Source organism: Myxocyprinus asiaticus, chromosome 18, assembly GCF_019703515.2.
Source record: "Myxocyprinus asiaticus isolate MX2 ecotype Aquarium Trade chromosome 18, UBuf_Myxa_2, whole genome shotgun sequence".
NCBI lineage: Eukaryota > Metazoa > Chordata > Actinopteri > Cypriniformes > Catostomidae > Myxocyprinus > Myxocyprinus asiaticus.
Window position 1 is genome coordinate 36,007,746 of NC_059361.1, and position 26,909 is coordinate 36,034,654.

General features: G+C 38.8%; 1 protein-coding gene across 1 annotated transcript in view; it reads left to right on the forward strand.

Annotated features, from left to right (window-relative positions):
- The first annotated feature begins 443 nt into the window (after window positions 1-443).
- LOC127455711 (cell adhesion molecule-related/down-regulated by oncogenes-like) overlaps window positions 444-26,909 on the forward strand; it is a 69,333-nt gene continuing 42,867 nt past the window's right edge. Inside the window, exons 1-2 of the mRNA XM_051723774.1 lie at window positions 444-904; window positions 26,428-26,564. Coding sequence (XP_051579734.1) covers window positions 26,492-26,564 — 73 coding nt within the window. The 5' untranslated portion in view covers window positions 444-904; window positions 26,428-26,491. The remainder of the gene's footprint in view (window positions 905-26,427; window positions 26,565-26,909) is intronic.

Below are 26,909 nucleotides of genomic sequence, written 5' to 3' on the forward strand. Positions count from 1 at the left end.
TTGTGTTCTGCAGAAGAAAGAAAGTTACACACATCTGGGATGGCATGAGGGTGAGAAAATGATGAGAGAATTTTCATTTTTTTGGTGAACTATCACTTTAAGTGCCAAGCAATGTAATGGATTACATAATTATTTGTTCATTAAATTACATAACATTTAATTGCATTAGATAACGCTAAATTATAAACCATTTAAGTGTAATTACAACCATCAATTATATTAACATTTGTAATTAAATTAAATGTATAAATGTGTATGTATTAAATACTAATACATATTTAATAAAAGCAACTGTAATCAGAGTTAAATCCAGGTTGAGGATGGTTTTGGTTGTCGGGGTGCAAGGAGGCGGGTATGTTGTATATTCATTGGTACACACACACACACACACACACACACACACACACACACTCTCAGTCAAAGCAGTAGGGGCAACCCGCTGTAGGCTATAATCGAGCTATAGGGCTGGAACATTCCTGTTCTGACGATCTGCTGTGCTATCTGATCCTCTCTCTCTCCGAGTGTGTGTGTGTGTAGTAAAAGACAGTTGTAGAGAGAGAGAGAGAGAGAGAGAGTGAACGCGTGCAGGGAGAAGAGAAGAGAGAGCGAAACAGTTAGACGGGTACGGTTCACTTACTACGAACTTATCCAGGATCAGAAGTTTTGCGTTCATACTCAGTGACTTCAAACCAACGGCGGCGATCACACCTTCTTCTCCGCCAAGAACTGCCTCCAGTGCGGGACCGAGAGAGAGAGTGAAGCCGCGTATCGTTACTCTTTTCTCTCTGTAGCGTGCACTTTGCGCCCGTGTCTAATGGAGGGCCCCGTGCGGATTTGCCGTCAAGAGAATGCGCTTTCCTTCTAGTGTGTCCGGCCGGTCGCAGCTTTTGCCCTCCTGTAAGAGGTAAGAACAAAGTCTTCTTCATGCACCGCCGCGGACAAGATCCCTCTCCCGATAAAAAGTGTACATGTGAAAACAGAGTAATGTGTATTCATCTATTTACACTGCACGCGACGCGAGACCACTCAAACTCAACCGTTATAATCAAATCAGTTGTCTCCACTACAATTGGCTGAGAAAGTGTACAGTGTTAAAAGTGTTTTTGGAGTGCTTTAAAAAGGTACAGACATTTTAGATGTAAAAACAAAAGTTTTGCAGCTGTAAACAGTGTAGGTGCAAAATTGTATAGAGTAGCTAAATGATACGTTTAAAGTGCCAAGTAAAAAAAAGAAGAAGCTAATTTTGGAAAACATTAACACACTTCATCCTCAAATGTATAAAGTTTAGAAACTAAGCCTATAGTTTCAGGAGTCTGAAACAAAATCTTGTCTGAGAGTAAAGACAAAGCACCAAGTGTAAAAGACTTTCTTGTATTGAAAACAGTTGAAAACAAGAGTTGTCTCAGTGTCAAGTAGGTTGAAACAAAGTGTTTAGAGTTTGAACTCCTCTGTGAGTGTAGTGTAAGTGTTAAATACTGTATATCTCTGAAATGCATGAACACCCCATTTCCCAAAGTGTAAAGTGTTTGAAACAAACTCTTCCCCAAGTGTAGAGTGTAAATGTAAAAGTGTAAATTGGCGATCATCAAATCTGAACTTTTATAACCAATCTTTTGTAGCTAAAACAATGCAGATATGAAGAAAAAACAAATGGTAATCTTTATAAAAAATGAATAACTATCTATACGAAGAAAACACAAGGTTATTGTTGCTCTCTCTAGAAAGCGGGGCGCTGGCGTAGTCATCTCACCACAAAATATGAAAACATGCAACTATTAGTAAAGTTTTCCTATGTGACAAGTGTTTTATTGTTTGTATTGTTGATTGTATGTTCACAGGATCTTGTGTCTCTTTGAGGAAAAGTTTGGGTCAGAACTTGTGCATAAAACTCAGTTATAACATTGTGTTTTTTGACTTTGAAATCAGTGAATTATGATTTTCTATGATTATTAATTACAGTTTTGTCATTTTTTGTATGTGTGGAGAGATGGTTTTTCAGGCTGTGTAGTGTTCCTTCACCACCAATACAGCTTGATTATCTTTTCTTGATGAAAACGGACCACATTTGTCAGACCCAAAACATACAGCTCTTTGAAATGAGATACCTGTGAGACAGAACCCAACTTATTGCTCCAGAAAGCTTTCAAAGAACAGACACTGAACAAAAAATGGGTTATTTTAAATATTGTGTATTTTAAATAATAAAAAGAACTAGTTGACCTAATGACTTTAAAACATTACATTTATATATTTTTTATTTTCTGCTTTTTCTTCTTTTTACTTCAGAACATGAAACATGAAACATAAATGCTTATTAAGCGTGGAATTATGTGTTATAGATAGATAGATAAGATTTAAAACAAATATATTATTATATATAAAATAATTATAAATAATTTTCTTTAATATTATTTAAGGAAATGCGTTGAATTGTGTGTGTGTATGTGTGTAATATATATATATATATATATATATATATATATATTTAAATCAATTTTAACAGCTTGGGCTTTTGTGAATTTATAAAAAAATTATTGTGTTTATTTGCAACCCAATGTTTATGATTCCACGAGCAGATAGTGGTTTGTATCTCAGTATTGTTCCTTCTGGCGTAATGACTCTTTTGATGTTTTTCTTCTAAAGAGGCGTAAATGGATGCCTACATGTGGCATGTGAGTGTCTTTTGTCTGATCCGAGAGGTTAGGACAACATGACTGCTGGGCAACAAAGCCCTCATGCTTTCTGCTCGGGAGAGAAAGAGACTCAGAGATCGTCTCAAGATACCAACACAATAAAAGTTTGAAAAAGAGCTTTCCAGGATAAGGCAAGTGTAATGAATGAATGTATGAATAAGAAGCATTTTCGTTTCAGATTTTGCATGCATCTTTCACAGCTTTTTGCCGGCTCATACATTTAGCTGAAAATTGCTGTGCAGTTATGTTGCGGTATTTTATGTGATGTGTGAAAGGCGTAGACAGACAGCGGGGTGAGCATTTATCATGTCTTTATTTTTGTCCAGGCAGGAATGTTGATCTTGATCAAGTATAATCCAGCTTGTTCTCTTTCACCTGTTAGCTCTTTTGTCTTTCTCATTCTTAGCATGATCCTCTCGGAATAAAATAGAGCGAGACATGACAGTTCTGATTGCTGAAACACATGCTCATCATCTCGTCATAATCACTGCTTGAAAAAAATCACAATTAGACTTGTCGAAATTGTTTCCTGTTCTCTGGTTAGAGATAAACCAAAGTTTGAAGTTCGTAACCACCATTATATGGTGTATATATTGTTGCAGTAGCATGTTTCAGTTTTCTTTTTTTATGTAACTCAGTTTAGGTCTGTCTTTCCCTCCGGATGTCTATTTATCGACCTCATTTTGCAAGGTATATACTGTATGTTTTCCCTCTACTAGGTATATACTGTATGTTTTCCCTCATTTTACATTTTATCTTAAAAATCTGCTACTTATTATAATATATATATATATATATATATATATATAATGTAAAACTTGGATTATACAGTGGCCCAAAAAGTATTTGGACACTTGGCACCCCTTGACACTTTGGCCACATTTTGAACACATTTAAGCTGGTATTTTTAAACAGATATAGCACAAACACACTTTTTAAGCAAAACATTTAATAAAAGAGGAATTTGTTAGGTTTCAAATAATATAACAATAGATATAATGTTCAAATTAAGAAAGTGTTTGGACTGGAGGTGGGTAAAATTAGTGATTTCCCGATGCATTGCGATCTTCAGTTGGACGATCTCAATATCGATTCTTAAATCCCAAGATCTTTACTCTATGAACAACCCTCCGCTACAGTGAGAGACTAAAATGTATATATTTGGCACCTGGCTGGTAACTGTTAAAATGCGCTCATATACAGATGTTCTTTATAGAAATGCCGGTTTTGTTAAAGAGACAGTACCGATTTTTAGCATGTGTTCCGCAAATCAATGTGAATACCTGTATATAGTACAAATTATGCAATTAAACAATGAACATGTAACAAAATATAATATATGCAATATAATATCATACTTATTGATTGAATACATTGATTTTTTAATTTTTAAAAAGCTAAGATGTTACCAAAATTATTAAAAACTAATCAAATATAATTAATAAAATTTGCATTTTCGTAATGTACCTAGTTAGAAGGTCCCCTGTATAGTTAACAGCATTAGCTGGGAGAGAATGTATTTTATATGTGAGCAAAATGAGATTATAACTGATATATATGAATCAGTATTGAATCAAATCGAAATCTGGCATCTTTAATCGTTTACTGATACTGTTTATTAAGCTCCCCCATCTCAGATGAGATTTATTTTCTTTCTGCTACTACAGTGTAATGATGCCCGTATACCTCCACGGTTTCAAACAGACTTTTCTTACATAGGGGCACTTAGAATCTGGAAGAATTAGCGTTCCAGAAAGGGATGACATGAATATTTTTCCTGAAAGTACATCAATACTTTGAGCCACAGGTGGGCACCCTCAGAGAAACCATGCTTAAAGTCTCTCAATCTGTGTTTTATCCTGAGGGGGACAAGAAATAATTTCCTGTTCATTCGCATCCTTTAAATTCAGTTGCAGGATTACGCATAGTTTCTGAGGTCACACTTTTCTTGATAAGTTGGATAGAGAAGTACTTAGTATGCTTCCAAATTTTGGGGTTTCCAATTTAATTCATTTTTAATGTTAAATTTTGCTCCCCCATTTGCAATCAGGCCTTTTTAATTGGCCAATTAAATGGCTTAATGACATATTGTGATGTTAATGTCACGACCCATCAGTGTCCCTTTGCTAATTACGAGCATTTATAAATCATTAGCAGGGCATTGGTTATCCAGTACAGACTAGAGCTAAACACTGCAGTGCTATTTAGAGAGCTAGAATAATGTTTGGCCGTTTAGAGGGCTCTGGGTAATGATAAACACATGGGGCTGTTGAAAAGGTATGCTAAGTGGCCAATTTAAATGTAAGCATGTGTAATGATACGGACCCAGTGATGGCCTTTCCACTCATTCTGGTGGTCTGTCGTAGTTTATCCAGCATGTGGAAGTTGAAAGCTGTGCCTCACTTTAATACACTGAGATCACGAGTATTGACATTGACTACCACCCCTGGAGTCGTGAGTTCGAATCCAGGGTGTGCTGAGTGACTCCAGCCAGGTCTCCTAAGCAACCAAATTGGCCTGGTTGCTAGGGAGGGCAGAGTCACATGGGGAAACTTCCTCGTGGTCATGATTAGTGGTTCTCACTCTCAATGGGGAGTGTGGTAAGTTATGCATCAATCGCGGAGAGTAGCATGTGCCTCCACATTCTGTGAGTCTCCGCGGTATCATGCACAGTGGGCCACGTGATAAGATGCGCGGATTGACTGTCTCAGAAGCGAAGGCAACTGAGACTTGTCCTCCACCACCCAGATTGAGGTGAGTAACCGTGTCACAACGAGGACCAACTAAATAGTGGAAATTGGGCATTCCAAATTGGGAGAAAAGGGGATAAAATTGTAAAAATTATATAAAATATTTACAAATACACTGAGATCAATACATAACAAACTAGGGCTGGGCGATATGGGCAGAAATATTATCATAATATTTTTTTTCATGTCGTTCATGTGGGTGGAACTGCATTCCATATGTTAGATGGACCTCACTCAGTTTAGGATTTCTACATAAGGATTCTACATAAAGATTCCTACATAAGTTGTGTGACCTCATTTCGATTAAATTTCACCAATTTCATCATCTTCAGCTGACATTTGACACCACAGAAAGACTTTGTGACCCTCCATACTACAGCTCAGTAGGTGGCGGTAATTGCCAAACGGCAATAAAAATCACAAGAAGAAGAAACACTTTCTTGCCTGTGACAGCGCTATGGATCATGAAACAACTTTAACTAAATAGTACATAAATAAAAAGCAATGGTGTTGATGTCGGAGATGTTGTTGTGTTCAGTCGATAGCTGTATTGCATTGTCAGTGCTGTCCTGTTTGGTACACAATGATATCAGCTTAGCTGGATAGCTAGCTGCTAGCTAGCGGTTACCAAGCCTCATTACTGGTTTCCATGACAGCAGGGCTGCCTGCTAATACTTTCTAACAGGTGGATTTCATGACTGTGATTCAGTAAGCTAGTTGTGTCTAGAACTAGGGGTGTAAATCGGACGTTTCATCACGATATGATCTTGAATCGATTCTCTTGGCCTGCGATCCTATATTTGCCAATACTTCAAGTGGTCATCACTCGTTTGATGACAGCAAATTTTTCTGTTTAGTCCAATTCAAAATACTCATGACTTGTTACCAACTATCCATGCTATCTGTGGTTTTCTTGGCTACAACTTCCACAGTTGTAATGAAAAATTCTGTCACAGTTAACTGGGATAAATGTTAGTAAGGGTGTTGATGTGTAGATGTGTAAAGTCTTATAACTGATGCTGGAGCTGAGCAGGTGTTTCTCTTTCCCTTGTTAGTGCTGTTCAGAATGTCGGCATTTCACATGGTTGAACTTCTCCATGGTACTTTAAAATAGCAAATTCTCATGTAAAATTCAAATGGATCGCATGTGCAATGATATTGACGGAAGCTCGAATGAATCGCGCATTTGAGCTGCTCTGCTTTGGCACTAGAGCTCACGTTTTAAGGAGTGCCCGGTTGATGTGCTCGCACTGATCCTGTCAATGGAGCTTGCATTTCGCTGGAAGCCCGGTTGACGCATGCGCACACCGCACGGATAGCAGAGCACAATTTGGCTTCTAAGACCCCGCGCACATCCGTGTCCCACATGAAAAGCATATTTAGTGCTCATAAAGTCAAATGAATGTAATAAGGTTGCTTCATCGCCTGACGGAAATGCGTATGGACGTGGCTGACATGAGAGTATTAAAATAAAGGTACATCTTAAAATGTATATATCGATATTTACGCGTTGTATCGATAACATTGATCTTCATTTGATCGATGCATCGATCCAGATCGATGGATTGTTACAGCCCTATCTAGAACTGCTTGCATTTTTAGCAACACACATGATCCAATCGTCTAGATGTAGAACATAGACTAAATATCGAAAAGTATCGTTGATATCGAAAACCATGTTGCAGGAACTGCGCTTGTTGTGAGTGATCAGTCTGAGGCGGAAAAGGCGGCCGTGTTTTTAGATAGAAACGTATAGTGTATTGAGCATTTAGATTATGTTTTCGGTTCTTTTTTTGTTACATCTCTGTGTGTTTGGGCTGCGGGCTGGGTAGAATGTAAATGCTCATTATAAGTGAGTGATAGATGCATTTGAGAAGGTTTGAGTGGCCAACCGGGTGTGTCGGCGTGGAAGGCAGAGCACTTGAACAAAAGAGAGGGAGAGAGGGCATTTACACTGATCAGCCACAACATTAAAACCACCTGCCAAATGTCATATAGGTCCCCCTCGTGCCACCAAAACAGCTGTGACCCATTGAGGCATGGACTCCACAAGACCTATGAAGGTGTCCTGTGGCACCAAGACGTTAGCAACAGATCCTTTAAGTCCTGTAATTTGTGAGGTGGGACCTCCATGGATCGGGCTTGTTGGTCCAGCACATCCCATAGATGCTCAATTGGATTGAGATCTGGGGAATTTGGAGGCCAAGTCAACACCTTGAACTCCTTGTCATGTTCCTCAAACCATTCCTGAACATTTGTTTGCAGTGTGGCAGGGCGCATTATCCTGCTGAAAGAGGCCACTGCCATCAGGGAATGTGGTCTGCAACAATCTTGTGGTACGTGCCAAAAAAATAACATCCACATGAATGCCAGGACCCAAGGTTTCCCAGCAGAACATTGCCCAGAGCATCACACTGCCTCCGCCGGCCTGCCTTCTTCCCATAGTGCATTCTGCTACCATCCCTTCCACAGGTAAACGATGAACACGCACCCGGCCGTCCACATGATCTAAAAGAAAAAGTGATTCATCAGACCGGGCCACCTTCTTCCATTGCTCCATGGTCCAGTTCTGACGCTCACATGCCCATTGTAGCCGCTTTTGGTGGTGGACAAGGGTCATCATGGGCACTCTGACCGGTCTGTGGCTACACTGTCCCATACGCAGCAAGCTGCAATGCACTGGGTGTTCTGACACATTTCTAGAGTGGATTTATCCTCTGCCCTGCCTCTGTTACCCACAGATGTTGGGCAGCTTTTTTTTTTACCCCCTTCCTGGGTAAGGAGGGATGAAAGTGAATTCAGTGAGCTGTGTGGTTTAGAGGTTTATTTGGGTTGGGCCTATGATCTTTGCTCTCAGCACCATTACATGATCAGCTGTTTGCCATAGATGGAAAGATATAGTTCCAAATAGGGCTAGCCGATATATGGCTAAAAATCTGTAATATTTTAATATTTTTCAGCTTTGTGACAATATATATTTTAAAAGGGTTTTTAATGTGATCTTATGAGAATATGTTTTCTTATGTAAAGTTTGGTTCTAGCAAACGCACATTCTCTTACGTTTGCATAGACACCGAAACTTACAATATTGACATATTGACAGCATCTAAACATCATCATTTGACATATTAACGCCTATAGAAATGTACAAATGTTTATGTGTACTGTTTGAAGTGATTAATATTGAATTCATAGAATTAATCAGTTAATTACATTTAATTTATAATCAATTAGATTAGTTAAATGCCATCAAATTTATTTAATGCAGTTGACATTATATGACAGTTTAACGGTTTCATTCATTTACATTTATTCATTTGGCAGATGCTTTTATCCAAAGCGACTTTCAACAGAGGAATAAATACATCATAAGCGATTCATCTTAAGGAGACAGTAGTACAAAAAGTGCTGCATTACAAAGTTTCACTTGCATCAGAATAATAGTATCCAAGACAGATTAGAGTGCAATAAGAATAAATATTATTATTATTATATATTTTGAATGAGTGCATGGTCAAGTACTCATGGAAAAGATGTGTCTTTATTCAGTTCAGTGTGATTTCTGGTGCCCTATACAACGTTTTATAGGATTATATCACTTTAACCAAGACTATATTTTAAAACTAAAATTAATACAACTCTTTAATTGTTTAATCATTTACTAAGCATTTACTTTTATTTTTGTTTGCAATGGGACACAAAATGAGTTTTCACAATATGCCAAAAACTAAATAAACCACAAAAAGCCCCATAAAACAATAATAAAAGTAATCCATAATTTTGTTAGCTATAATCCAAATCTTCAGATTGCCTTCTGTGAGAAACAGACCCAAATTCAAGCCTTTTATTCAACGATTTCCATCTCCATCTGCTGTAGAGCCATAGCGCCCTCCGTAACCGTCAACCAGTGTTGTTTGGTTTTGTTTTCAAAATTAAAAAAATGCCACCAAGAAGCATTACGACCAGCGGTTTTACGGCAGTGATGTCACATGCTCATTGGTTCTCAAGTTTCGCGTGACCATTTGCGACTTCCGTATTCTGCGATGATATGGTGTGCATCAGAAGATTTACAGCAATTAATAATTTAAATTTCACTCTCTACCTCACACAAAGCTATTGTACGCCATCAGAGAGCACATCGGATGCAGCGCATTCCCCTTTGGACTACTTTTGTACTGAATTTAGCAGTTTTTCTGCATAAATTATTGTGATTAAATTGATCTGCCTGTTATGTGTTTTATATGCTTAATAAATGGTTATGGTTAGGTGTAGCAGTAGGTGTGGGATTAGCGACTGTAAAATATAGAAATTAATATATTGTAACAAAAATGATTACATTAATCTGCTTGTTGCATGTTTTTATATTGTTGAAAAGTGGTTATGTTTAGAGGTTGTTGTAGAGTTAAGGGATCTAAAATATCTATAAAACAGTAATAATGTAAAAATATATTTATAATCGATTCGTTTATTCAAATATATTTGTAATGGATCCATCAATATTTTACGTTTCTAAAGCTGTAACTACGTAAAAATGTTTACGTTTTAGATGCTTTCAAATGTCCATATTGTACATTTTAGTGTCTATCCAAACTCAAAAACATGTACGTTTAAATGTTACAAACAGTAACGTACAAATAGCTACGCATATTAATGAGATCAGGCTGGGGGTTTTCTTGGGTCAAAAATGGTCTTCGTTGGTGACTGACGTACGAGACGGTCATCCATACGCTCAAAGTAGGTTTGTTACATAATTGCATTTAATGAATATATAACATAATTACTTAATTACATTTCATGTTTACATTGGACATGAGTTATTTTTCACCATCTAAGTATATGGAACATTTTCAACAGTATTCTTAACTTTAAGGTGCTATGTGAAATCAAACTAAACTTAGTTTAATTAACACCTTATTTCATCATTTATTTTTTTAGAAAGACTAGCTACATTGACCTAACCACAGTAATGAAGAGACATCCATGGTCTTACCTGTGCTTATATTGCATTGCACTGTAAATATAAGGGCAAGTACATAAAGAGCTTTCACGTCTGGATCTCCATGACTTATCAGCAAATTATGGACAAAGATTTCCTCCTGTCTAATATATGTTCTGTTCAAATGATGTTTGATGTTATGTAATAAACTGGCCTTGTTTGCCTACAGGTATTCCTAAAGATGACTGAAATGATTAAGAGCCTGATGAAAGGAAAACAATATATCGAGAAGGAAACAGAAATTTTCACTTGCACAGTCCCAACTCAGTAAAGTGTTTACTCATGGAAACAGTCAGAATATTATAACTAGTCTTGCGGAATTTATTTATGAAAAACATATTTAAAAAAATAGTAGCCTGAACACATTTAGAAACTTTAACTACAACTGCCACAATTGTAATAATAAAGTATAATAGATTTCGCCTTATAGATTAGCATATTTAATATGACATTTTTGAAAATTTTTTGGTCAAAATACCACAGTTACTGTTACTGCTGTAAAATTGTAATCGATTTTAGTACGGGTGATGATGTGTATTTGAAAAGCTTTTATTATGGTGCATGTCAAAATAATCCAGCATACCGGACCGAATCCCTTGCACGAGCGATTTTGCACCTAAACCATTCTTCAGTTGCACTGCACAAACACAGGTCTCAGATAAGAAGTGCATATTTAGTGCATATAATGTGCCAAACGGCAGATGAATATCATTAATTTTGTTTCGCCGGCCCAACATTACACTCTGGCGGCTGCCGAATATTTTTTAATGCATTTTTAATGCTACTTAAAAATAATCAAAGCATGTTTTTGACTAAATTAACATAAAAACATTTTAAATTACAGTATATGTGACAATGTGCTGATGCATTAATTTAACAGCAATGTTAACCTGTTTTTTTTTTTTTTTTTACCCAAACATTTCAATACATGAAAAATAGGCGAGTTTTCCTTGGACAGTTTTGAAGGATGACAAAATTAATTGTTGGAAATAATTAATTGAAATGGACTGTTTAAAAAGATTCATGGAAAACGAAAAATGAAATCAAACTTACTAACTCTTAACAACATTTTGTTACTGATGATTAAATCAGAGACACTATTAAAACATACTTGCAAGTTGTGAGAAAAGGAAACATTGTAAAATGTATTTAATGTCACGCTCTTTAGGAAATGTAATAAAAGTGTATTGTAATAATTGCAATATTCACAATGGGGTTTAAAAATATTTTCCAGCATCTTGTTCCAGGCAGACAGAACTGGAAAGATGTGCTTATACAGTGCAGCAAGCATATTGTCACACAGCTTACATAATCAGCCCCATCCTGATTAGAGGAACCACCAAACAGATGTTAGGTTGACCATGAAGTCCTGCTGGTTGGGAAAGGAGAAAGGGCATTGCGCACAGATTGAACATTTCATGATAGTACGTTACACATGCTATAATGTAGTGATACTGAGTTGATCCACCACCCAGAATAATTGCCCTTAATCCCTGAAGTCCAGGTCTCATTAGTTCGGGTTAGCTGACAGCCGCCATCCTTCTGGAAAGCTATAGGAACAGGAGAGGGATTACGGCTGGCTGCCAAAGCTTTGCTGTGATTTAGGTCCCTGGTTATGCTGATGGACACCACCCAGCAGTTATGTACATGGGGTGATAGGTATATTCAGCCAGAGGGTTAATGGTTGTCTTTCTGGGGGTTGTTCCCCCTACTGGTAAAAGTCTAAAAGGAGCTCATTGTCATTGTTTTTCATAACCACTTTATGAAAAAACACCTATAAACTGCCTCTTAATAGATGATCTAACACAATGGAATTTGATAAACACCAAGGCCATCTCCCACTGGTCTGAAGCAACAATAAGAATTTATTTTTTTTGTGAATCATACTTCTAGCATCCTTAGAGTTAAACAGAAAATGTAGACACATCCCTTAAAATGTACTCCCTAGTTATTTTATTAAATTTCTTTGACATGCGTACTAAACAGAAAATCTCTACCTTTGGCTCACCTATCAGCTAGATATCAAAATATGTTCCTCTCCAGCTTACTCATAAGTCATTGCAAAGAAAAATCAATAAAAATGACAGCCTTAATCATGAGAATGAAAGTAAATGATGGGTCGATTCTGTTCCAAAAGTATGACATTCTGTCTTTTTCGTACTGTAATTTAACAGAAACAGGAAGTTTAACTGCACTTCCCAGCCCCCTGAGGAATCAAGGCAGCATAAAAATGTGACACCTAATTGTTAAAACAAACAAACTGTTTTGAGGCAATGGAAACAGATGTTTGAAAGTGCATCTGAATGCAACCTCCAAGTACGGCACCTGAAATTCAAGCAAACACAAATTTATAGGTACAATGTTTTTAGTAACGACTGAATGTTGTAACCATACAGAGTGAGGCAGATGCATTCAAGGAGTGCTAACACTACACAGACTATGGTAAATCCAGTTGAAAAGATCAGCAGAAGTTCTGTTGAATTCATAAAATCCACCCATTCAAAGCAGTCAACCTTGAAACCAATGACCAAACTAAGCTATTTGGAAGTTCACTTGACTAGCTCTTCATGGGACTGATCTTTGGTATCGTAATATAGACTTGGATATGAGGTGTTCCTGTGATGGTTTTTATCATCTGACTTTTCATCAATGAATGGGTCTATTTTCTGTACTTATTTTTCATCGTATTTTAGCAGGTTGTTGAGTTTCTGTGACATTTGACATTTCTGTAACAACCTCCTTTTGTGAAATTCCCTAATGTTGTTGCTATGCCTATTCAAACCTAGAAAGTTGAAGGCATAACTGTTTAAAAAAAAAAATGTCGCTTTAGGGGTAAGGTATTACCCAAATGAAAAGAAAAAAAACGGTTATAAACCTCAAATAAGCATGTTTTTGTTTATATGACACTTGAGAGAGTTGCTCTGGAAGTTGCATTATGGAATTATCTTAGCTGTTGTTGGCAAAAAAGAAAAGAAATAGATTGTTTTAGTAGCCTATCTGGGACTTCTGAACTTGTAGTTGACAGTTCCCACATTTTAAAAAGACAGGAGTGCCCTGGCCCTGTGCAGAATGTAGGAGAGAACCTTTCTGGGTCCTTTCAGCACCTTTCTGTTTTCAAGATTCTTTTCTCTGAGATTTCCTAAAACTGACCCTGAATCTTCACTAGATCCTTTTCCCAGTCCAGCCCTGAGAGCAGTGAAAATTCTTCCTTACATGCTTTTTTTTCTCTTTTACTTGTTTGGTACCAGCCCAGCTACACCACAGCCTTCTATTTCAAACACTGCAGCCCATAAGCGACATCTGACATGGTTTTCTCTGCAGCCCAGTGGCCAAGCCAGGCAGTGGATCAGCAAGACTATATTAAGGCAAATGCGGCCACGGCTGGCTCCCCACCTCCTCCTGACAAACAGACTGTTTGTTTGGAAGGGCTTCGTAACTGGCAGATCAGAGCCTCAGCCTGTGTGGGTAGTACTACTGTGAAGCCTGTAGTTGCGAGTGCCATTTTGAGTCTTGCAATGTGGGAAGAGGCAGCCCCTCTTGTGAACCGAGTTAAACGGTCATTTATAGAGTCTATTTCAACTGGTTGGGGAAACGGGAATTAATTACAGGGGTTGGCCTGAAGAAGGCCCTGTATTGTTACGCCTCTGACCCATCTCTGTAAAACAGCCATGATTAGATGGAGAAAAGGATGAGAGATTCATAATATTTATGATTCTCGGATGGACTAGCTTCCATGTCCGTAAAACCTCATCAACTGCTGTTCGGAATGAGGCTTTTTTAAAGCTTTCCCCATTTGTTGAAACCAATGTCGCTACTGCTCTCCTCCCAGTAGCGGGAAGGTGTACCGCAAACATATTTCGTACAAGTGGCATTATTGCTCTGTTTTGATGTTGTGCTGAGGTGCTGTTGGTCTTGGCACTGTCTAAAGCTATACGCCACCGTCCAGAGTCTATTCACACCTTCTGAAGAAAACCACCGAATTCAGAACTCTTCAGAAGGAAAGTTTAATGATCTGATGTGTATCCAGCAACAGAAATTCAGACAAGCATGTTTGTTGAACTCACACCACACAATTTGGTCTTGTTATTTTGGAAACACTGGGAAACATGACCTCTTGGCTTGCAGATGGCTACAAGACAAGACAGCTAAACATTTAGACAACCTAAATAGATTTAGTTGGAGGCAGTGTTTGGAGTGGATATTTATTTCAGAGCCATCAAGCTTGAACATACAAGGCAGAGAGTTGGCCTTATGTTTTTGGGGGGTTTTCAACGCACTCTGAGAGAGAGTGATTCAGGCCTTCTCAGCCTCTTAGATCTTGTTTGTTTTTGTTCTATATGGCTAATTTTTCATGCTCGAAGAAACCGGTGTATAAAACAGCACAGTGATCAAATTCTTCTTTCTTTTACTAAATCAAATATTCAACATCAATCTGAGTGAGGTTGTGATGCAGTTGTAGTTTTAATTTTGATCTCTTCTAGTGTTGTCACGGTACCAAAATTTCAGTAGTCTATACCGATACCAGAGTAATTTCATGGTTCTTGATAACACAGCAAAAATATGCTAATATGATAATGTGCTATTGAACACATAAGTTTAGTTACTGTATTTTTAATCATTTAATAATTATTATTATTTTCCAGAACATGTTTTAGTTTAATTTAATCATCAAAATGGTGTCTAATCAATTTATTCTTAAAACCTTTAATAAGTGAAAATAGAACTTTTTAACATGTCATTGCATTTTTTTTCTTTTATTCAACAGCTGTCTTACTTGTGATAAATTGATTAAAGCTACACTATGTAATTTTTAGCCCTCTAGCAGTTCAAAAAATAAAACTGCATGCGTCTTGCGGAAGAACATTGTTTTGGTTGTGGTTCGGCTCTGCTCCTCTGTATGTACACATGGATACAGGACATCTTATCAGAGTGAATGGACAAATAAATAATGAAAGACAGGAAAAGACGGATATCCGAAAACATGTCATCTGAGCAGATAAGTACCTTATCTTATGCTGTTGTTTTGACTTATTGGAAACATTGATGTTTTGAAATAAATTACGTTACAAAAGTTAGGCAACGTTCGATAACATTAGACATGACGATTGCTAGTCTGGTATGGTCAAACGTTGTAAAGTTTTTATAGCTGCAGGATATTCTGGCCAAATAGACCACGATAGTAACTAATTTATAGATTGTCATTGTTACCGACCAGTGGTCAACATAATTTCAAGACTCACATGTCCTTGGCAAGCCTTGGACTAAATGATTTATTTATATAAATTATTGCCGTTATAAAGAAAAATACACACGTGTGCTAGCAAGTGAAAAGTTCTGCACCGATTACAGTATAATTATTGTATTTCACTACACACACACACACACAGGCGTGTGATTACACAACTATACATAAACCATATCAATAAAATATTTTACCTGTTGAATAAGAAAAAAGCCATCTCTGGGTCGCATTTAAATCCTTTCAGTTGTTGCCACCTCTGAAAATCCAAGCCGATGTTGATTTGGGTATTATTACGGACTCTGTCGCTTTCCCTTTTTGCTTGAAGACTCTGCTCTGTTCAGGGTTTCTTTGTTTTTACAACCGGTGATTCCCCAGAGGTTTGCCGTTTTGAATGATCCATGGTCAGTTTTTCTCGTTCGTTGTGACAACAAACGTTTAGCTTCACGCCACATGCACTACAGAAGCCAAAGCTTATTTTCTCAGTGTACGGATACGATGTCAACACACATGGACGAATGATGTATGTATGCAGTTTCCCACAAAATCCATCCTGACAGCTCTAAAATATAAATTATTATTATAGGTTTATCAAAGTGTATTTGGGTAAAGACATGGTTTCGAAGATGGATTTTTGTTGCACTCTCCCATTAATAACATTGTGTTATTTCTTTAACAATAAAAAGTTACATAGTGTAGCTTTAATTATTGTTATTATTACTACAGAGAATATTACATTTTACTATACAGTTGTAATATATTTTTTTTCTTAAATTTTTTATTTAATTTCTTCAATTTCAAGCATCTAGATTTTATTTTGAATCGTGCTTTTATTATGACGTGTTTTTTGCCGGAAGCTTCACTTTTCCGGATAAACGGTTCGCAACATGGCCCAGCGTGATCATTGAAAACTTTTAAGTCACATCTAAAATCTCATCTGTTTACACTGTCCTTTGATTCTGACAAATGAAATGTAGGACACAGTTTTGGAGTGTTTGTATTTTAGATTACTGGTGTTTGTGTATGTAGTAATGTTGAAATGTTATGTTTTAAATGCTATTACTGTGAAGCACTTTGGTCAACCCTGTTGTTTTAAATGCTATATAAATAAAGTTGAGTCGAGATTAAAGTGCAAATGCTGTGATTTAATTTTACAAATATAGTCATGTAATACACACTTTACAGTGAACTAGTGCTCTGCTTTGTCATCTCAAACAATGTGAATGATTCTCAATGTCTGTGGAGTTTCCAGTGTTTGAGCGGTCGGATTTATATATTCATTTAAAGTACGCAGCTCATCCACGCTGAGATTGCAGCCTTCAGTGGTTTAATAAATCACACTAGGACTTGCATAAATTGTCAGGGTAAAAGGAGTAACAGAGCATGCATTCAAAATAAGCCTGTGAACATTTGAATGTTGTGGTGTGTCAGTCATATTGCACACTGTTACCGGGTAGAGTCAGTGCTCGGTACTACCAGTACAGCAAAAACACTGCTATTGTTACATCGTTTTTATTTTAGTACCGAAGTACTGGTACTTTTGACAACACTAATGTCTTCCCTTCCCTACCATAGCCAGTTAAGTCATCATTAATGTCAGCATGACATTTTTGGTCTTTATGATTTCGGGTCCTTCTGTCATACATTGTTTGTTTGTTTTTTTTAATTTTTTTATTTGCACATGTTTTGCATTGCAGCTTTTAATATATGTCCCTGCCCTGTGAGTGCTTTTGGTCGAAGGCCAAAGACCTATCGGCAGGATACTTAGCAGATCCCCTTGTGTGGTTGTATGTCCGGCCTAGTTGCCATGGTGATGGAAGAGGTGATGGAATCCAGAAAGGCCAGGGAGGATTGACTCTGATTTCAAGCAAAAAGAGAGGAGAGATACAGCTCCAACTTTTGTGCAGCCACTGTTCTATTGCAGTCTTTAGCAATAAATGGTGCTGGAGCATTCTTAAAGCTAGGGTATACTTCATTTTTGGGCCATTAAGTATCGCTCACAATTGGGCACTCTAGCCTTAAACAGTATACTCTTTGGACAGCAGACAACACACACAGATGCAGACTTTCCGTGGGGTCTAGAAAAACAAGGCTGCACATGGACAGTACTGCGCTGATGACAAAATTTGCATTGCATGCACTGAGTGCGAGACATAGTGGGACACAGAAAACCAAAGTATACTTTGGCCTTTAGCTGCTTATATCAGCATAATTGAAGTAAAGCTTTGAATTTAAGTTTTTTTTAGAAATCACATAGAGAGAAAAGGGGTACAAGGATCAGGACTCGATGCATGTCAGATTCAAACTTGCATCTCCCCCATGAGCACCATTGTTGAACATGTCTGTAGCAAACCACAAGGCCACAGTTCAGACATGTTGCTCTTAATTTATATTCAAAGCTTGTGGAATTTGAGTTCTCAGCATTGACCAGAGAGGCCATCCAAAGCTCTGCTGACTCTAAACACCATCCACAGCTTGGCTGATGAAACAAACACTCATGGTACAGCCTGCCGATCAACCTCATCTCTCAGCACACCCTCTAGGCAAGCAGAACCTCAGTCTCTCCTGTCTCTAGAATTCCTCTCCATTTGAATTACTGTTCCTGTGTGCAAACATCCCCTCGGGGGTTCTGAGTAGCTGTGAATTCTGGAAGAATATTCTGTAGTTCCCACAATGCCATGGGTGTTGGTAGTTATGTGTGTTGCTTTGCAGCAGTTTTGGCCTTGTGCGGCAGCAATACTCTTGAGATCCATTTCCAGTGTCTGAGACAACCCTATTGAGTTTCAGCCCTCTGCCTAATCCCTGTTGTTGAAAACCTTGGGAAACGGTCTCCTTACCTCTGCACCCCTCCTTTCTCTCACCACCTCCCCTTACATACCACCTCTTTCCTCCATTCCCAGGCAAACAAGACACCAAAGAACAAACTCCAATTAAGAGGGTTCCTCTGTACTGTACTGGGCCTAAGGGTCTCCCTCCCACTCTTTCTCACCGGGTGATCTGTGTGTGGAGTGCTTGTGACCGAGGCCAAGTCGCCAGGGGCAGGGATTAGCACTGTCTCCCTGGTCTGAGGCCTGGCACTCTAGGGAAGGAGGTGGAGGTAGACTGGGTCGCCACTGCTGAGAAACATCAGGGAGGGGAGACGAGGGAAGGGGATGTGTGTGTTCTTCGTAAACAGTTCTTTGTTAGAGGTGACTGTCTGTTCCCAGGGGCCTCTGTTCTCAGTCCTCTACCCTTTCATTTCTTTTTCCTTCCACTGTTAACCACACCACGGTCGCCAAGGCAGTGCCCTGTCACCCCGCGAGCATTTCACCCCAAAGCCGCCCGCACTTCGCAGACGCTGATGTGATTTCCCATCACAGAGGCAAGCTGAGTTTTATGGCCTGGGGGAGGTTAGTCCTGGAAAGCAGTATCAAACTATTGACATAATACTTCTCCACGCACATGCATGTTCATCCACTCTCTTTCACAGCACCAAAGAGAATAGTTGACGGTTAACCTCTGTTTGCCTTTTCTTTTCGAACCACAGACTTTTTAATGCAGATATACAGTCATTTAGTTTGATTTCCACGTCTATTTGTGATAAAAGAGAGATTCCATCCTTGTTTTACTGTCACTTTTACTGCTTACTGTACCTTACAGATTAGCATTCTTTTTTCTCTTTCTCTTTCCCCAGGCCTTCTTGCCCTCTCTCTCTCTTTTAATAATGTCTGCCCCCTTTAATCACACATAGACTGCTCAGTTCAGAGGCCCAGTATTTCCATTCATTACTCCAATCTGCATGGCCTGGAGCTGCCCTCATTCTTGCCACTTAGACCAATAGTAGCCTGTTATAGCCCCGCTTGGGCCATCCAAACTGGGCCTTGCTTACCGCCAACCGCCCCCCCCCCAGTTTGCCTCATTCTCCCTCTCCTGTTTGCTGGGTCTCTCTTATTGCACACCAAGTTGTACCATCAGTTGACTGGGAGGACTGCAAGCAAGGTTCACACAGTATAAGTTTGTCTGTCAGGCATTAGCTGGGGAAATGAACTGAGGTTTGGCAAGTATTCACCTCCCAATGAATCCCTTCTTTTTTTCACTGGCCCTCCCTTCCTTGCTCTCTCCTGCCTCCTGTTCTTCCTGCTTGACTTTTTTTTGTCTTTCTCTCACTGTTGAGGGGGTTGCTCTACTCACTTCCACCTCTGTCTTTGTGGTCTTTGTGTCTGTGTCATGTTTTTCTTATTTTATTTTTGTAACCTTTGTACTGCTTTATTTGTTTTCCTTCACCTCCCTCTCTCTCTGTGAAATGTGTGGAGAGCAGCTCTTCTGTCAGAATTTGTGGAGGCGAGTGTGGACAGGTTCAGGATACGACAGAATTATCAGGCTCGCCACATAGGTCAGATTAGACAATCAAAAAAAAAATAATGATTAACTAGCTTGTGTTTTTACTGGTGTCACACTTTCACTGTGTCTTCTGTTTTCTGCCTTTCTTCTGTCTGTTTCTTTCACCATCATATTTTCACTGTAGGTTTTTGTGCCCTCTTTGCTGTAATTACCTGCATCCTGTAGCCATACCAATGATTTGTGTTAAGTTGTTTGTTTCCTTAGAGCTTTTGTCTAGAACTCTGAGTCATTGACCTCACTGGATCTACCATTACAATGTTCTCTTTCTCTCTTACCTAGCTGTGGAGTTCAGACTTCCAGTTTTGTACCAGTCATGACCTGTTCTACCAGAGACCTGTGGGGTCTTTGATTCTTTGTCTGCATTTACTCAATATGACAGGCAGATGACATTTCAAGCACTGCCTGCAGAGTAGCACTCATCTTTTCTCACTTGCACCTTTTTTGGGACTGCAGGTGCCACCTCCCACCTCCTTTATATATACACCTAGGGGCTTGTCAGAATGTTTATTTTCCTTGTTGTCATCCCGATAATACCCCTTTTTGCTTACACTGCATCCATCTTATAGTGCCCCAACATTCTCGAATTGTGTTATTTCAGAGGTCATGTGTCACGTACAGGCATGAGGGTATCAGAGCCACCTCTATTTTCAGCACTGATACTCTGTATTGTGCATGAAATAATTGTCAGGATAACCTTGGTAAAACTGCAGAGGATATATTTTTTAAGGACGATGCTCACGGACATCCCATTAGAGACTGAGTCTTCCTTCCCTATACTTTGGCAGGATTTGAGGTATGACCCCTGAACTACTCCCTCATTCCAGAGAGAAAACAGAAAGGAAAAACAGCTATTGCACTGACAGCTGATAAGGTTTAATTTATGATCATCAACTACCTGTGGATTTGCTGGACTGCTGTTAAATCGAGCTCTTTGGAAGCCCCTCTCAGAAAAATTAGAACGTGTGTGTGTCTTCACCTCTGGCTTGACAAAATCCACACTCAAGCTTATAAGTGAAAAAACAGAATGGGAAGAGACAGAGATTACTGCTTTTCCAAAACATCTGACACGTTGGCCAGAGATTTACCCCTGTGAATCAAATAGCCCCACTGAAAAGTTAATCACCAACACATGTTGTGTTTTAGATGTTGGTTACCAGCTATGTTATTGTTCCCTCCAGGCTTCAAACTAACTAACTTTACTAGTAAAAACTCCTGACAACTATTGTCACTTGAAAGACTGTGATGGTCGATCAGTTTTGCTAATGAACAGTATGGCTGTACTGGCCAACTAGTTGGACCAGCACAAAACCAGCATAAACTAGAGTGAATCAGTATGAAAATGTATGCTGGTCTTAGCTGTTTTCTTCAGGGAGACTCTGGACTCTTATTTATATCAGTTAACACAACCAATAATTTTAATCTGATATTTGGGAAACAGAACAAGCTTGAAGCTAACTAGAAGATCCCAATTCATTCTCTTCATCCTTTCCTCTTTAACGGTCCAGTTATTTATAGATACTGAGAATTACTGTAAATTCTCAAACTTCATACACATTTAATAATTTAATTTGATGACAATATCATGCAGGCCACAAAAGAGGGTTTGCGGGCCAGATGCAGCTTGCGGGCAGCCTGTTGAGTACCATGGACCTAGAGTAAAGCTTTCCCAGCTGTCCCCAGTTCAAAGAGTGCTAACGCCTGTAGCATTGGCTAACATTCTTGCTCAGGTCAATGGGAGTGTAGTGATGTTACCTAAATAGAGGCACTGTCGGAATAGAATTATGTTGTAATTCTCGCTTTGATTGTTAGCCGCTAGTTTCCTGCACTTTTTTCCTCTGCCCTTAATCTTCTCTTTAGATGTGGCATGTGTGATGGAGATCTTCAGCAGGTATAGAGGACTTCCCTTCCCTTATGCCATCAGACATGTCTCTGCACTCCACTACCCACTCTGTCTCTTTCTTTTTACTTGTATCTTTCTTATTGAAGGCTCCAGATTGCTCCAGTTCCCTACTGTCTCTCTCACCTGCATCTAGTAAGTATGTGCCTGTCTCTCTCTCTCTCTCTCTCTCTGATAGAAGTCAGCAGATATCCTGTCAAGTGTCTCTCTGCCCTGAGCCTGGCACATACAGGCGGATATCAAAAGAAAGGCATAGAGATAAAACCCAGGAATGATGCTTGTGTTTCCTCGTCATGCCAGATCTGTTGCAGAGATAATGAGAGGTTTAGCATCGCTTCTCACACCAGATATCTCGCTCTGGAGTTATATCCACCCCTTTGGGTGTAAATAGCCTTCTCTGCACACTCTCATAGACATGGTGCAATGTTGCCCGTCTTAGGCTGTGTGTTTCATTAAAGGCTGTTGTTATTGTTGAAATTATATATTATTATTCTGGGAGTGAGAAGAAGATTGTTTCCACTGATGGCATAGGGGCACTGCAGAGACTTGTCGGGACTTGTGGACAAAGAAACGCTACCCTAGAATCCCAGGACTGACAAACCAAGCACACACACATACACTTATAGTCATTGCACACACGTTTCCTTAATCTTTTAGTTTATGACTGATCTTTGTAAAGTTTCTTTGAGATTTGTTGTGACCACAATGTCTAGTTTATAAAAGGCCTGTCTGTCTTTCTGCCCGTCTTGCTCTTGTTTGTGCTTGTAAAGTGAAGACATTGTCCCCCTTTTTCTCACCCTGTTTTTGGGGTGACCCCATGGGGTGGGGCCATGTCTGGCAGACACCCGCTGATTCTCTGCTCTCTGGTGACCCTTGAACTCTGGGGTTAGAGTGGGTGTGAGCAGGAGGCTGAGAGAGTTTATTATTTCCTGTGTTTCCTACTTCGTCTTCCTCTGAGTGGTCCCGCATGGGGCGGGGTATATGTATATGTATGTTTGTTTGAAGCTTGTGGCGAGTGTTTTTAGGCCTTTTGTAATTTAAAATAAATGATGGGTCATTGAATTTTTTTTATTTTTTAGAATGCTGCAGTAACTAGATTTTACATTTTCAGTGTAGACAATTAGAGTTCTGCTTGCTCATGCTAAACTTGCCACCAAGATCTTAGAATAATGTGGGTGGCTGCCAGGGTGTTGCTATGCCATTGCTAGGGTTTTATGGGTGGTTGCTAAGTTTGCCCAAGTCAAAAGAGCCCACCACCAAGTCTGGTATGGTGTCCTGAGTGGTTTTTGGCATGTTGCTATGAGGTGCTAGAGTGTCTTGGGTGGTTGTTAGGGCATCGCTAAGTGGCTGCTAGGGTGTTATGGTTGGTTTCTAAGTGGTTGCTTATTGGCCCAGGTCAAAAGAGCTCAATCCCCTCCGTCAATGCAAGACTATGGGATTTAAATAAAAATATACAGTTCTCTCAAAAGTGTAAAGGACTTTGAATTGTAATGAGCAACACAGTAGAAGGTATCAGTTTGCCTGAGTGTGAAAAAATGTCAGCATGTGTGTGTAAGAATTTAGGACTGAACGGTTTGGACCAAAAATCTAATTGCGATTTTATTTTATTTTTTAAATATTGTGATTGCGATTTAACTGCGTTATGATTATTAACTCTGAAGAAAAAAATTCCTCTTGACCAAAATTAAGTCATGTGCAAACATGCTCTACTGTCAATAGAAACACTGTTCAAGAAATGATGTTTACATCTTTATTTTTTGGAACCCAATTATATGTCATTATTACGTTAAGAAATTATCATGGAAGTATATTTTTGGATAACATCATCATTAACAACAACTATTATTATGATTATGTTTATTATAAAACAGTACCATATTTATGGAATATTTCCTTAAGCCTTTATTTTGGCTGAAGCTTTTATTTTGGCAGTACACTGAAGGAAGACATTTCTATTTCCACTAACTTTTAGCAGCCAAGCATATTTGGAATCACATCAGTGTGCAATTAGTCAATCTAGTATGCTGTAAAGTGAGTTCATTAACCTCAAGCGTACTTAGAATATGTGTAACACTACAGAGTACGGAGTTGCGCACATACAGTAAGCATAGCGAGCAGCACGTGCAAACTTTAAATCGCAGCCTTTGCAGTTTGATAATCAAACTACGTTATATAGCAATTTTAATTTGATTTAGATTAAAGCCCTATGAGGATGTGTGTCTCCGTCAGAGACCTGTTCAGCTCTAGTGGTCCCACCCAGAAATCACCCCTTTAATTTCACCTAGTCAAGTGGCCTGTCCTTTTGGCTGGTGTTGGGCCAGGCACAGAGCCCTATGGCACCCACAGTGTGAATATCACAGCTGGATGGCCATTGTCCCCAGGCCCCTGGCCCAAACTACATTCACAGACCAGGAGCCTGTGATCAAAGGCCCTTCGGATTAATGCAGCCCTGATACAGAGGACTAGCGCTAGGGGAGGGACGGGTTCAAAAGCAAAGAGGAATGCTCCTAATTACGTTCCTTTCACTCATTTTCGTGTCACTCTTTGGGTGCTCCCCTTGTCTTTCCGTTAGAGTGTTTGAGACTGTGTGAACAGCATGTAGCGGCTCTTCAGGCTACAGTGGATCTGTGAGAAAGCAGTGTGCTGTGACAGGAGAGTGATATTAAGAACAGACTGCTGTAGACCCTGCGACTGCAGTCCATCAGAGACGGGCAGGACTGAAGGCGAGGGAGAGGCAGGGTTGGGGGTGAGGGGGCGTAGAGCTTCAGGAATTCCTGTTTTTACTGGAGAGGCTCTATGTGGGAATGGGTTGTAGATCAGCAGAAATAAATTTCTCATCAGGGGAAGGCTGTGTGAGATCAAGGAGTGTATAAGGGGATGTGTCGTAAAGAGTATTGAAAGTATTGTTTGGGATTAACCCCACGACCAACTACAGATGTATCACAGGATCTGTAGAGAAAGTGTCCATGTCATGTTTTATTTGCAAAGGCAAGTATCACTAGTATTATTATATTTCAAACCCCAAACACCAAGTATTAAGCTTGGACATGCAATTCATTTTGCACTTTTGGAATATGGTTATGAATGAGACTTTGGAAAAAAAATTATTGGGGACAAACAATGGGTAAAATGATCCTATAGATTTATGGTTGTTTCTTTAACTTAGGGCACTTTTAGCACTGTTGACTTATACAAAAAAAAAAAAAAAAAATCTACAGTGTCCAACATTGTATGTACATGCATCACAGGATATTTGTCATTTTCTTAATTTTTTTCTCAAAATCACTGAAAAGTCCACAGTGCCATCACATCTCAAATTCTGTATTGTGTTAAATAGAATTATGTGGTGAGTATGATTGATGGAAAGATTCTCTGGAATGACTAATTTCATAGCTAACATTTTAGGTTTCAAAAATACACACATAAATAATATTTTCACTCTTTTTGCATAATTGTACAAAATTACAGCTTGATTGGAAATGGCGGCAAGTGATATTTATCTCATTTTCTTTATTTTATTAAAAAATCACTTGTCTCGTAATTAATCTAAAAAATGCTCTTCACTGACACCTTTATTGATTCAGTAAAAAAGTACACTAAGTTTAAGAAAAAATATAAGGGGCAAAATTGTGCTGGAAATGACGCCACAACTGTGGACAATTGGACAGTTGTAATTTTCACACAATAAATATTGAAATTGTTTGTTTTAAATGTAATAATTTGTATTTTATAATTGATTTTCATAATTTAGTATTAACATAAGTGTTGGTCTGGGACAAGGCTAAAACAGTAAAATTTATACATAAAAGGCATTTGAAAAGTACCAAAAATAAATGATGACGGTCTGGTAAATAGTTTCCAATTCAGTTATAATGAGACCTTCATATAGCAAAAAAGTTTGTTTGTTCGAAATCTGTTCATTTAACAAAAATAACCCCCTGGGACATTAAAGTGTTGGAAGTTGAAGAAACACCCTGACAAAAAAGTAGAGACCCAACCAAAGCCATATCTAGGGACAGAATATCATCTTTTGACCTGTAAGCAACATGCTAAACACACTCGGAAAACCTTAGCAGCTGCATAGCAAAACACCTTGGCAACCACCCACAGTACCTTAACATTATGGCAACAACTTTTGAATGGGACTCTTTGATAATAGCTAGACCTGGAATCTACGTCCACAGAAAGCTAAACAAATTTCCACAGAATTCTGAAAGCCTTCATTGTCGAAGTTCTGCATGTTAATTTGTTTGTTTATTAGACATTTTATTCGTTTTACCATATTATTGAAATCCATTTCACAGAATTCCAGAGATGTTTTCCACAATCAGGGAAGATAATGTGTGCAGATTCTGTGTGGCCTAACAAACTTTTGTTGTCATTGCTGTTTCATCGATGTGTTCGGCTTTTTGAAATGTTTTTGAATGGACTGTTTTTTACATGTCTGTATTGTGTTTTTGTGTGTGTTTCAGGTGTGAAGTGTGTGGAGGGGGTGTGTGTGAGCCCCTGGTTAGCACATAGAGGTGAAACTGCGTCATGGAGGACGGTGGCCTGAGATTACTCTCTGCTGTGCTGTGTGTGTGCCATACCCTGCTCCTCAACTGCCCATGTGAGTACACACAGAAAAAATGTGGTCCCACATAGTAGTTAAAGACACCTACTATAAAGTGGGTCCAAAAATACTAACACACACATTCAAAATAACAAACATTTCTATGAACCTACATGATGCCGTTGGAATTGAGCAGCTAATAGAGACATTTGGCAGATTTTCTTATATTTCTGCTGCTCTGTTTCACACACGATTAATAATAAGAATGTTGAAGCCAAAGAATGTTCTATTACTTTTTGCCCAGGTTTTGCTGGTAAGCGTAATGGCTATGCTTGTTCACTAGTTAGACCAGCACCACACGTATGGCTTATGGTCTGTTGATGTCTGCTTCCTCTGTCTTTC